General features: G+C 27.5%; 1 protein-coding gene across 2 annotated transcripts in view; it reads left to right on the top strand.

Moving 5' to 3' along the window:
• LOC117179281 overlaps nt 1-9,737 on the top strand; it is a 29,751-nt gene extending 20,014 nt beyond the window's left edge. For both annotated transcript variants that reach the window (XM_033370925.1, XM_033370924.1), the window contains exons 4-8: nt 728-978; nt 2,680-2,896; nt 4,762-5,046; nt 5,141-5,300; nt 7,450-9,737. In XM_033370925.1, coding sequence (XP_033226816.1) covers nt 728-978; nt 2,680-2,896; nt 4,762-5,046; nt 5,141-5,300; nt 7,450-8,338 — 1,802 coding nt within the window. In that variant the 3' untranslated portion in view covers nt 8,339-9,737. The remainder of the gene's footprint in view (nt 1-727; nt 979-2,679; nt 2,897-4,761; nt 5,047-5,140; nt 5,301-7,449) is intronic.
• Nucleotides 9,738-14,422: the final 4,685 nt, after the last annotated feature.

Genomic DNA, 14,422 nt, shown 5'->3' with positions numbered 1-14,422 from the left:
CACATTGTCTCGAAACGGCACTGAGAGGGGTACTCAACATCTTTCCAGGTTCAAAGAGAAGGATTTTAATTTCAATTCATTAAAATATACGATATTACTAAGCACATTCAGTTAAATTTCGATTACATGTAATATCTTAGCTTTTTTATCATACTACTTATTTAATCCGTGCATGGTGTATGAGGAGCCCCTCATCGATCATAGTCAAAGATCATTAGGACTCTGAACCAAACTGAATCACCTCCAACCCCTTGGTTTTATTGGTTATTAGGACATATTTGTAAGATCACACGCATTCAGTCAATACTTTTGACCCCGTTTGCGAAAAAATTATATACAAGCGAGAGGGGAGATGCAAACTTTATATGAACAATGCAAACATTACGCGCCCCTTTGGTGGTGCGTAATAGATAGCTATAGCATTATAATCAATGGGTGAAGTTTAAATTAATAAGAGTTTTCTTTACAGATTCTACATTTCAAATAATAATTGATGTTCATGATATTTGGGATAATTTCTTTTATGATTAACAAACCTATAATAATAATTTTAAGATAAATGGGTCACAGATTTAAATGTATAGAGTACGTGTGTGTGTGTGTGTGCGTTTGTTGTTCATATACCTCGACTTCTTTTTTTTAACAGATCAATTTTTTTAAATTTTTGTCAGATTACCCTTAAATATAAATAAACATTAATTTATAAATAAATGTTGATTCTTTCTAGCAATGGTCCTTCAAGAGAGCGACATGTTCATGGATGCTTTAACAGCTTCTACGAAAAATAAAGAACCGAGGAAGCGCAAACGAAGAACATCTCTTACGAAGGACGGCCCGCCGGAAGTAAAGAAATCGGATTCTTCTAATAGTGAAAATCATCGTGATACATCCCCGCCACATACGTCACCGTCAACTGCCAATGCTGCCGTGACATCGCAGAAAACTGACGAAAAAACATTGCTGAAACCCACGTTTAAGGTATTATAAGTTTTTTACATTATCAGGATGTCTACCCCACCCGGAAACCTTTGAATTTTCAGAAAATTTTTGTATACCTGGAAAAACCTAAAGATGGCAGGCAATTTTTTTTAAGCCAGAGCATTTTTTAGAGAGCGTGCTTAATTTTTTTTAAATTGCAATATAAAATTTAGTAACAATGATTCTTTATTTGTAAAAATAGCTTTATATTACTGTATTTAACTATTTTGTCATACATTTTTTTAACTGAAAGTTGAATTATTCTATTTTTTGTTCAAAATTGGTCGCTTTTAGTTAAAAATTCAAGCATCGGAATGAAAATTCGTTCTTTTTGGTAGAAAATTAATCTTCTTGGTTAAAAATCCAACTTATGTGGAAAATTCTTCTTTTTAATTTAAATGTCAACTACAAACTGACTGTAACTACTGTTCCATTTGAATATTTCATCATTTTAGTTAATAATTCATCTCGTTGGTTGATCATTCATTTTTTTTAACTAAAAATTTAATATAAAATTTTTGGTTGAAATATTATCTTTTTTTTTTGAAAATTCGTATTTTTTGGTAGAAATTAATCACTTCAGTTGAAAATTCCATTATTATAGTTAAAAATTCATCTTGTTAATTCAAAATTCATCTTTTTGATTTAAAATTCAACTATTGCAGTTAAAGATTAATCTCTTTAATTGAAAATTCATCACTTTGTTTGAAAATGTAACTATTTTTTTGAAATTAGTTTCTTTTTAACGGAAATTTTAATTATTCAATTCTTGGTTGACGATTTATTATTTTTAGTTGAAAATTCGTCTTTGGATTAAATTTAACTATTTCAGTTGAAAATTAGTCATTGTAGTTGAAAGTTTATCATTAAGGTTGAAAATTAATTTTTTTTTAACTTAAAATTTAATTTGGACAGTTTTTGTTAAAAATTGATCTTTTTTAGTTCAAAGCTCAACTATTTGGTTAAAAACTTGTCTTTTTTAGTATAAAATCCATGTATTTTTATGAAATAAAAAAATTTTAGTTGAAAATTCACCTTTTTGGTTGAAACTAAAATTATTTGTTTCAAAGGTAAAATCTTTTTGATCCAAAATTGATCTTTTTCAGTTGAAAATTCCACTATTTTGTTGAAAAAACGTCGTTTTTGGTTGAAAATTAAACTATTTGGTGAACAAGTTAGGAATTTGAATTGGTTTAAATTGAATTTTATACAGTAACTACATTAATTTTACCTAAATATGCACTGAATTTCAAGTATAAGATGTTAAAATAAAAATTTGAATTATTCAAATTCATGAACTTTAGCAACAAATGCAAGAAATGGTCAATTATGTTTCTATTATTATTTAATTAATCGATGGTGCTAATTTATTTAAGAATATCTTGTAATATAATTTTTCAAATTTTTCTAAATTAAACATATTAATTGAATCCCTAGAAACTAAAAAAAAACATTTATAATAAACTCGTGAAACTGTATACATATTTCGAGTCGATTGTTTTAAAATATGCGAAATATTTAAATACAATGAATACATAGAAAAAAAACTTGAGATACCTGGAAAAACCTGGAAATGTAACATAATTTTTTCAGGATTTGAGTAGACACCCTGATTATTAAATTTGTTTATTTATTTGTTTGTTTCACTGAATTTCTCAAATTTCATACGTAAAATATTAACAAGAATTCTTTATTTAAAAGTTCTATCAAGATACACTTGAGACTGAGGAAGATAAAGAACAGAAAGTGAAAGTAAAAGAAGATGGTGTTAAGAGCAAGGAAGAAAACGGTCAAGAGGGTGTAGAAGAGGATCGAGATGAAGACGAAGATGACGAAGAGGAAGAGGAGGAGGAGGAGGAAGAACTGAAAAGCAATAAAAACATCAAAGAGTCGAGTGAAAATGACGAAGGAAGTAGAAGTAAGTTTCTTCTTCTTTTATAGTATATTAATTCCTCTTTTTCACCCTGTTTTAAAAGAAATTCACCCCCTTTTCTTAGTTCTTCGCTTAAATTCGAAATGAATTAATAGGATTCAAGAAAGAAAATTCGTCCTTTTGGGTGGAAAATTCAACTAAAATCTTTCTTGGTTGAAAATTCAACTATATTTGGAAAATTCTTTTTTTTTTTTCATTAATATTTCATACTTTTTGGTTGAAAATGTAACTTCTTGTTTGAAAGTAGAACTACTTTCTTAAAAATAATTTTTGTTTTTAAAAGTTCATAATTTTCGTTAAAAATTCATCTTTGAAAATTTAACTATTTTTTGGTGAATTCATTTTTTTTATAAATTCATTTTTTCAACTAAAAATTTAAGTATTCTAGTTGAACATTCATCATTTTAGTCGAGACTTCATCTCTTTCGTTAAAAATTTAATTGTTTTGTTGAAAATTCGTCTTTTTTGTTTAATATTTTGAAAAATTAATCTTTTATGGCTGAAAATATTTTTTGGTTGAAATATTAACCATTAAATTTGGCGTTAAGAGTTTTCTGTTGTTAAAAATTTAAATATAATTGGTTAAAAGTGGAATTACTTTGTTAACAATTTATTTTGTTGGTTGTAAGATCGCCTTTTATGATAAAAATTCGTCATTTTTGGCGGAATATTAATGTTTAACTGAAAATTTCACTATTCCATTTTTAGCTAGAAATTGATTTTTCTGGTTGAAGATATATCATTTTAGTTGAAAATTCATCTCCTTTGTGGAAATTTTTTATTTTTTTGTTGTTAAAAATTAATCTCCGGTTGAAAAATTAACTATTGTGTTGAAAATCCTTCTTTTTTCAAATGAATATTAATGATTTAAACAGAAAATTTGAATATTCAATTTTTTTAAATTGATCTTTTCTAGTTGAAAATAGTGTTTTGTTGAAAATTCGTCTTTTTCAGTAGAAAATTATTCTTTTTGGGTAAAAATTTGCCGTTTTGGTGGAAGATTCAATTACACTTCGTTTAAAGTTGAAATTCTTTATTAAAAATTAATTTTTTTGGTTGGAAATTCGTAATTTTATTTTAAAATGCATCTGTTTGGTTAAAAAATTAAATGTTTTGTTAAAAATGTCTCTTTTCATATTTAATTGATCTTCTTGATTGAAAACAAATCTGCTTGGTTAAAAATTGATCTTTTTAGTAGATTTCATTGTTTGAAAAATCAATGATGTTGTTGAAAATTAACCTATTTTATTAAAAATTAATGTACATTTATGAAATTTTGTTTTTGTTTCAGTAGAAAATTAATCTTCATTGTTGGAAATGTATCTTTTTGGTTAAAATTTAAACTAGTGTTTTAAAAATTCATTTGTTTGGAGATCCATCAATTTAATTAAAAATTTTGTTGTTCAGAACTAGTCTTTTTACTGAAAATTCAAAAAATTCATGTGTTTTTTTTATAAACTTGTATTTTTCAGTAAAAAATTGATCTCCCCAGTATAAAATTTATCTTTTCGGTTGAAAATTCAACTTCACTTGTTTGAAAGTTGAACTATTTGTTAAAAATGTACTTTTCGGCTGAAGATTGATTATTTCAGTTGAAAATTCATCTCATTGTTAAAAAATTATCTATTTTGTTGAAAATTCGGTTTATGTATTGAATGCAACATGGTATACCAACAATAATATTATTTAAAAGAAATTTTTTCCCCTATCTTTATGAAAAATACCTCGATTTCCCCTGTTTCGAGAGAATTTTTGACTGTGAAGTCTGATATTTTGATTTTGTATGAATTATTTATCTTTGAACAATGATAATAGTGTCTAAACATTAAATATGTTCTTTTTAATTTCAGCACCAACGCCAGAAGAAACTATTGCAGAAAAGAGCGTTGACTCTAATCAAGATTCTGATTCTTCAAAACCAGACATTCGGTATGTGGATGGACTTAGGAGTGTACTCTTACTTCAAAAACGTAAAGGTCCAAAAAAATCTCTGAAATGGAAAGTTGACTTGGAATCTATACGATACTTCGAATTGGACGAAACCGAGCGAGTGAATGTAACGAAAACCTTTACGGACATGAAGCAAATAGAGAAGCAAAATGAAAGAGAAGCTTTCCAGATGGCCAGAAAATTAAGTAAGTCATCGGCATACATTTTCTCGATTAATAAGTACATATTAAAAAAAAAAAGTTAAATAAATCTGATCGAAATCTGATTTTTTTTCTCCAGGTACCGACGATATAATGGAAGAAAAAACGAGATGGAGGCCACTAATTCCCATTGATACTCCTCCTGCTTTGGTGGAACTTGGAAAAGACAGTAGAGAAAAGGATATTCAATATGCTCGCGAGAAGGGAATACTTCAAGCACTTTACTTCCATCGGAATATGTAATTATTTTTCTTCTTCTACTTCTTGTACATATATACAGGCCTCAGACTATTTTGCTATTATTATATTTTCTAAAATTTCTCGCTGATTCAACTATTTTTTCACTTGTTAGTTTTTTAACATAGTTTCCAAATTCTTCTGGGATTGGCTAAAAATGACTTATACGCCGTCTCAAAAATCGAAATTTCAACCGATTCAAGGTTTTGAATGATTTCAAAGATTTTAAAGCATTTCAAGGGAATTTATTGGGTTCCAGAGTTTTTAGATTTTTTTTAAAAATTGCAAGGGATTTTAAAATATTTGAAGAAGGTTTTAAAGCTTTTAATTTTTTTTAAATAAGATTCCAAGAGATTTCAGAGAATTTTAAAGATTTTAAGCGATTTTAAGATATTTCATGATTTTTTCAGAAGATTTCAAAGATTTAAAAATACTTGAAGGCGTTTTAAAGGAATTTAAATTATTTCAGGGATTGGAAATGATTTTATAGAGTTTCGAAGCTTTTAGATTTTTTTAAGATTTAAAAAAATAAGATTCTGAGAGATTTCAGAGAGTTTCAAAGATTTCAAGCGATTTTAAGATATTTCATGATTTTTTTCAGAAAATTTCAACATATTTCAAAGGGTTTTAAAGAGATTTAACTGATTTCTAGCACTGGAATGGGTTTTTAAGGTTTCAAGACTTTAAAATTTTTTAGATTTAAAAAAATAAGATTCCAAGAGATTTCAAGCGATCTTAAGATATTTCATGATTTTTTTTAGAAGATTTCAAATATTTCAAAATATTTCAAGGGGTTTTAAAGGAATTTAACTGATTTCAGGGATTTGAAATGATTTTATAGAGTCTCAAAGCTTTTAGATTTTTTTTTTAAGATTTAAAAAATAAGATTCCAAGAGATTTCAGAGAATTAAAAAGATTTCAAGCGATTTTAAGATATTTCATGATTTTTTTGAGAAGATTTCAAAATGTTTCAAGGGATTTTAAAGGAATTTAACCGCTTTCAGGGATTTGAAATGATTGTATAGAGTTTCGAAGCTATTAAAATACTTTGATATTAAAAAAAAAATAAGATTCCAAGTGATTTCAAAGATTTCAAGCGATTTTAAGATATTTTATGATTTTTTTCAGAAGATATCAAAGATTTCAAAATATTTCAAAGGGTTTTAAAGGAATTTAATTTATTTCAGGGATTTCAAATGATTCTATAGTTTCAAAGCTTTTTGATTTTTTTAAGATTTAAAAAAATAGGATTCCAAGAGATTTCAGAGAATTTAAAACATTTCCAGGGATTTCCAGGTGGATTATTAAATTTTATGGAATTTTCAAGATTTAATCATTTTTGAAGAAATTTTAAAGATAATACAGATTTTAAGATGTTCTTCTGGATTTTTCTCGGATTCTAAGGATTTTACTAGATTTAGGAGATGTTTTGAATTTCAACGAATTTCAAGCTATTTTTCCATTATTTTTCAAATTTAATGCTATCATCAGGGTGGCATCTGAAACTGGAAATGACCGAGAATTTTTTAAAGTCAGAAAAAACGGGGATATGGCAGTGAATTTATTCTTTGGCCGGAAATTTCAAAATATTTAAAAATATCACAAATTTCATGTCAGATGACATAATACAATTTAAAATAAGTGCAATTTCAACATTTAAAAATTTAGTTCAATTTGTACCTTTTTCCATAAGGAAAACATTCAGTTTACAATGCGCTATTTGAAAATGTTAAAATATCACAAATTTCATGTCAGGTGATATAATGCAATTTAAAATAAGTTCAATTTCAACATTTTATTTCAAATGTTAAGTTCAATTTTGATCTTTTTCCATTAGGAAAACATTCAGTTTACAATGCGCTATTTAAAAATCTTTTACACAAAACCTTTTCCATTTGGGGTGTTCATTTTTAAGCGTACATCAATTTTAAGAATTTTAAACTCTGTTTTAAGGATTAGACTTACAAGCTTCCATTTAATATCTCTAAATTAATGATCGTTTGAATTAAGAAATTGATAAGCTTCAATTGAAAAAGTTTTAACTTGTTTAATTTCATTAACACAATTTTCAATTTCTCAAATAATTCCGAGGCCTGTATACAGTCAGTTATCATGGAAAAACAAAAATTCTCATGTTTCTTCTTTCTCCAGGATACCAGATTCGCCTGCAGAACCGGAAGAAGAGCGGCTTTTGCCTGTGGTAGACGCCAGGATTATTCCCCTGGAAGACTTGACCGGGACGAAGGCCAACGAGAAAGATTTTACAGCAATGCCTTGGCCTGAACCAAAACCTCAACTTCCCCCTGTCCAACCCGCACCAATGACGAATTTCCACTATCAAGGATTCCCGCACAATCAGCATCCAATGCTGCCTTCCATGGGCCCACCACAGCAAGCACCAATGGGACCAATGCCACCAATGCCTCAGCCAATGATGAACCCGATGAATCAAATGGGACCGGAAATGGTCGGAGGGCCACTTCCACCCGGTGGCGGTGGCGGCGGTGGCTGGAGAACTGGCGATGGAAAGGTCGTCGTGCCAGACATAAATCACGGGATAAGTCCAATGCCGAATATGCCTGGTGGTTACCCACCTCAGGGCATGGATGGGCAAATGGTGCCGCCGCCAGGAATGATGGGCCCGCCAATGTATAACCAACCCGACGGTTTCATGATGGGTCCGGACGATATGGGTTATAACAATGGGCCAAACAACTTTCAGGGACCACCCGGGCCTGTTATGTATGGACCTGGACATGGGCCTGGACCTGGACCAGGACCTGGCCCAGGACCGGGACCGAACTTTCAGGGTGGTCCGAGAGGTGGTGGACCAATGCATGTTAATCGTGGAAGAGGAGCGCCACCGGGTGCCGGCTGGTTTCGAGGTGGTCCACCTGTTCGAGGAGGTGGCTGGCGAGGCGGCTGGAGAGGAAACTCGAAGCAGCCACCAGTGTGTAGACAATTTTCCAAAAGTGGCTACTGTCGAGCTGAGAATAAGTGTCAATTTCTTCATCCTGGCGTGAATTGTCCCCCGTTTTAAACATTTTTCATCTCTCGGAATAGATGATGATTGATAATTGATGATGAGAAGAAAAAGAAGAAGAAGGAGAGAGAGAGAATCATTAATTTTTATTCGAGTACAAGATTGAAAGCGTACTGACTAAAATTGTTGAAATTATGTGATATTAAGTAAGGAAATAAGTGCTGGGTTGGTTTCATCAGCTGCAGGCCAGCAATAATGCAATTTCATTTGGCAGTCGTCTACACCTGAATCGCGAGCCTCATATATTCAAGTCTGTATCCACGATTTTATCCTTTATCTACTTTCTACGTTTTAAGACTCGTAATTTTTCGATAAAAAATCATTACTAGCATCAAACTGTTCAAGGATTGTAAAAATATGACAAATTTAGCATCAATCGTACATGTAACTTTTTCTGTGTGTGTGTTTTTTTTTACTTTTCTTGTCGCCTAAATTCGGGTCGGCGGAAGAATCGATTTTTCTGCTTCGACCAATGAAAATCAAAGTGTGAATGCACGATTCTTTCGTTGTCCTTGAGGATAGTATTTTCCAACAGTTGAATATCAAACACTGTACTTAATATTACTGCTCTTAAAATCATAATCATCGTCAATATAAGAGTCAACGAAAATGAGATAGAAAAAAAGCAAGTCATGACACAGAACTACTATAATATTGCTTGTGAGCATTGCAAATATTTATGGAGAAGATCAATCATGAATGTTGAAGAAGCTGGGCCAGCTGTGTATATAAATGCGCAAGATATTGACGTTTTCATTAATCTGTATATATTTATACATGTGCACACTAAAAAGTTCAAATATAAATGATTATTTGCATAATATTATAATAATTTGTAAGTTTCAAGATAATATAATGATAGTGTGGCTTTTTGTACGATAGCGGGAGGTCATTCAGTTTTGGAAAAACCGCGGTTTTGTAAACTAAAGTTCTTCAGACCGCGACTCATCACGTGTATACAAATATTTTATGTGTATATATAATATTTCGATATATACATATATTATACTATTGTATGAAGCAATTGAGACAAACGTTAAATGATCTGTGGCAGCAGTGTGTATATATATATAGAACACAATCATACATTTCAATGAAATTAATTTAAAATGTCTGTATAGATAGCTATATTTTTTATCAACTGAACAAACAAGGAGTTTCAGATGCAATATAGTGAAAAATGTACTCAATTGATTGTAAAGACTTGTTGAAAAGTCGGATTATTATTCGTGTAACAATGCATAAAAATGATTTTGTTTATTATTTTTTTTTTTTACTAAAATTAAGGGTAATGGTTAAGTTTCTTGTACACAGCCGATTGTTATCTTTGTAAATAGCTAAAACAATTATTATTGTATGAAAATCAGTTTGAGATAAATACATTATTCATAACTAATTTTACCGTTTTGATTTTTAAGAATGTTTGAAAATGTATTTTTTTCCCCTTATATATAAATATGTATAAAAAAACTTTAGAAAAATTAAGTCATAGCGGATATTTGTAGTTTTTTTATTAAGTAGGTACTTTGTACATCGCGAGGTTTAGAATTTTAAGAGTTTTAGGTATTGTGAAAACCGTTATGAAAAATTGTAGATTGTACATATTGAATAAAAATGAAGTGATGAATTTTAATCCGATTAATTTTAATCATGAAATTCTCGGAAATTATTATTATTTCCGGGTCCGCCGTTTTCTTCGGATTGAAATTTTACAGTTTTTCAAGATAATTTTTTTGAAGTATTAAAACTGAAAATAACTTGAAAAAATAATTTTCTTATTTGTAAATTTATCTACTTCATTTTTTGTTGAAATATCAACTTTTTCATTCAGAACAATCTTTTTTAATGAAAATTCAACTATTTATTTGAAATTTGAACTACTTTATTCAAAATTAATTTTGTTGTTTTGTTTTGAAAGTTCATCAAATTAGTTGAAAATTAACTTTTTTTTGAAAATTCATCTACTCAGGTTGGAAGTTAAAGTCCTGATTTAGAAAATTCATTTTTTACCATAAAAATAAAACAATTTGGTTGAAATTACGTTTCTTTCCTAAGTTAAAAACACGAATTCGGATTTGGTTAGTTTGCATCACTCGTAGCGCCTCTTGCGGAAAAATGCGAAACCGAAAACTTTCAAAATTCTATGCTTTTTCCTTGACTAATTTTTCATTTGAAATCATTAATATTAAAATTCCAGCATTTTAATCTTATGATACTTTTAACATAGAATATTTTATAAACGGAATAAAACAGTATTTTATATACAAATTTAAAATTTTCAAATTTATAAAATTAATTCAAACAAAAAAAATGTTTTTTCTACCATAAAAGATGGCTTGTTAACAAAATACTGGAATTTTCAACAAAATAATGAGCTCTTTAACATAATAGTTGAATATTCAACCTAAAAAAATACATTTCTAATAAAAACGTGTCATAGTTTATATTTCAATTAAAAAAGATGAAATTTATACAAAAAAAAGTGGAATTTAAAAACCAAAAAACGAATTTTCAACAAATAAATATTTTTCACTCAAGAAAAAAAGTTAATCTAAATTGTTCAATCTTCAAGCCTAAAAATGAAATTTTCTCCACAAAAATTGAATTTTCAAACAAAAAATATGACTTCAGCAAAAAATTAATTGTCCACCCAACAAAAATGAAATTTCAAACTAAAAAATTATTTAAAAAAAAGTCGATTTTTCATCTAAAAAATATCAATCTTAAAAAACGGAAAAGTTACATTTTCTGTTAAAAAATTAATTGTAAACAAAAAAATGAATTTTCTACTACACAGTTAAATTTTCAACCAGACATAAGCCTTCAGTCAAAAAAATTAATTTTTGACTATGTAGTTTATCTTTTACCCAAGTAGTTGAATTTTCAAAAAAATAATTAAACTTGTAACCAAAGAGATGAATTTTCAACTTAAAATATAAATCTTTAACAAAAAAGTGAGTTCTTAACAAAGTGATAGAAGAAATTTCATTTTCTTATTCAATGAAAATTTAACTTTTTGGTTAAATATCATTCTTCTTTACTTGAGTATCAAGCGAAGAAGAATGATTGAATTTTCAATACAAACAGAAGAATTTTTAAACAAAAAGGATGACTTTTTAACAAAATTGTTGAATTCTCTACCAAATAGTTGCATTTTGATCAAAGAAGATTAAATTTCTCTCAGAACAGAGGAATTTTTAATTACAAAAAAATTTTTGTTTTCATTCAAAAAAGATTAAAAAACTTGAATTTTCAATCGAAAAAGACGAATTTTTTAAACCAAAAAGGATGAATTATTAATTAAATATTTGAATTCTCTAACAAATAGTTTTATTTTAATCCAAAAAGATATTTTTCTTAAAACATATGGGTTTTTAATTAAATAAAAACAAAAACAAAATTTCAAAAATATTTAAATTTTCACCCAGAAAATATTTTAGTTTTTTTTTCAACAATTATTCAACAAAATTATTCAATTTTCAACTAAATAATTAAATTTATTACTAAAAGGATAATCTGCAGAAAAAAGTTGTTGCGAATTTTCAAAAATATTTCATTTTTCAACGAGTCCTATTTTTGAAATTTTAATCTTAAATTATTCAGGTTAAAAATTCTTCAATTCAAAATAAGATTTTTCAATTTTAAACGCTTTGAATTAGAAATGATATAATTTCAACTCCTACCTAAAAAAATTCTCCATTGCAAACATTTTTAATCTGAAAGTTTTCAATTTATAACACTCTTAATTACAAATAATACAGTTTTAATTCCTTTGAATTTTCAAAATTTTATTTGGAAAATATTTTCCTTTTGATATTTTGGACTTGTCCTATTTTCGAAATTTTCTTATTATCTTAAATAATTGAAATTCGATATTCTTATATGGAAAAAAAATTGTTTCATTCTATAAGTTTTAAATTAGAAATGATAAAATTTCAAATCTTTTCTGATAAAATTTTCCAATTTTCAAAATTCAATCTAAAAGTGTACAATTTGGAACGCTTTCAATCAGAAATAATACCATTTGGAAAACTTGTATTTCAGCGCTTTTCTGCAAGAGACGTTACGAACGATGCCAACTAACTAAATCCGAATCTATGCGTCCAAATTTTCCCAAGGCAGCATTGGAGTGGGGACTCCTTATTCTACTTCGTAGTTAAAAATTTGATGTTGGCTAAAAATTCAAGTCTTGTTGAAAATTCGTCATTTTGGTAGAAACTTAATCTATTTGGTTGAACAAATTTTGTTTCATAAGTTAATGTTTTCGGGTTTAAAATTTGACTTTGTTGAAGAAAATTCGTCTTTTTGGCTTGAAAATTCCACAGTTTGATAAAAAATTAAACTATTCGCTTCAAAATTATCTCTTTTTTGAAAATGTATAGTTTTGTATGAAAATTCTATTATCTTAGTGGGTAATTCAAGTATTTCGTACAAATGAATTTTTAGGTTGATAATTTATATTTTTGGGCTGAAAATTCAACAATTTAGTTGAAATTTTTTTCTCTTTTGACTGAAAAATATTTTTTGGTTAAGATAAAAACTATATAATTTTTTGTGGTGAATTCGTCTGTTAAACTAATTAATTTTTTTTTTAATTCAACATTTTAGTTTGAAAATTCATCTTTTCAGTTCAAATTTAATCTTTTTTTGTAGAAAATTAATCTACTTGGACGAAAATTCATTTTTTTGTTGAAAATAGATCTTTTCGGATTGTCAACTGAACTGTTTTGTAACAAATTCATTTTTTGGATTGAAAAATAGAAAAATTTGGTTGAAATTAATATATTTCTTGACTTAAAAATCTCTCTTGGCTGAAACGTTATTTGTTGTTAAAAATTCTTCTCTTTTGGGGACGATTCATTATTTATTTTCTCTTTAGCCGGTACATTTTTTTTATTAAAAATTCACCTTTAGATGAAAATTATTTTTTGTTTGTTGCTTAAAAATTAGTTCTTTTAGTAAAAATTTAATCTTTTCAGTTCGTTTTTTTTTTAATACTAATTTTTTCATTTGAAATATTAACTTCCATTTTTGGTTTATATATCAACTATTACATTTTTCCTTGAGAAAAATCTTTATTCTTAATGAAAATTCACCTACTTCTTTGAGAGTGGAATTTCTTTTTTTTTTTAATTAATTTTTTGTTTTTGAGGATTTATTATTTAAGCTGGAACTTCCTTCCTTTGGTTGGAAATTTTTTGTTGTTAAAAAAATATTTTCTTTAACTGAAAATGTAGGTATGACAAATGTAATTTCAAAATGCATCTTTAATGGTTCAAACTTAACCTTTTTTGGTAGAAAATTGATCTATTTGGTTAATACAAAACTTTTCAATTGAAAATTCAGATGTTCAGGTTGAAAATTGAACTTTTATCTAGAAAATTAATTATTTTATCTTGAAAATTCAACAATTTGGTTGAAATTATTTTTCTTTCTTGACTTAAAAATCTTTCCTTGCAGAAAATTGAACTCTTATTGAAAATTCGTCTTTTTTGTATAAAACTTCATCTTTTTTGGTTAAGATGATAATTTTAGTTAAGATTCAACTTGTTTGTTGTAAATTAACTTTTTTGTTGAAAATTCTTATTTCCAGTTTGAAAATTCAAATTTTTTTAAAGAACTCCCCTTCTTGACTTGAAAATTCAACAATTAGTTGATTCTCTCTCTCTCTCTCTTGACTGAAAAATCGTTTTTGGATGAAAAATCAACTATTTTGTTGTAAATTAGCTTTTTTATTGAAAATTCATATTTTTGGTTTGAAAATTCGTAATTTTCGCTCGAAAATTTAACAATTTGGTAGAAAATTAAACAATTTGCTTGAAAATTAATTTTTTTTTTTTAAATTAATATTGTCGAGCTGGAAATTCACTTTTTTTTTTAGAGAATTCGCCTTTTTCGGTTGAAAATTCAACAATTTAGTACATTTTCTCTCTTTCTCTTGACTAAAAAATCGGTTTTGGATGAAAATTCAACTATTTTGTTGTAAATTAGCTTTTTTGTGAAAAATTCATATTTTTGGTTTGAAAATTCGTAATTTTCGCTCGAAAATTTAACAGTTTGGTAGAAAATTAAACAATTTGA

The sequence above is a fragment of the Belonocnema kinseyi genome, chromosome 9 (assembly GCF_010883055.1).
Source record: "Belonocnema kinseyi isolate 2016_QV_RU_SX_M_011 chromosome 9, B_treatae_v1, whole genome shotgun sequence".
NCBI lineage: Eukaryota > Metazoa > Arthropoda > Insecta > Hymenoptera > Cynipidae > Belonocnema > Belonocnema kinseyi.
The sequence above is the reverse complement of the archived record's forward strand: the minus strand, read 5'-3'. Positions and strand labels throughout refer to the sequence as shown.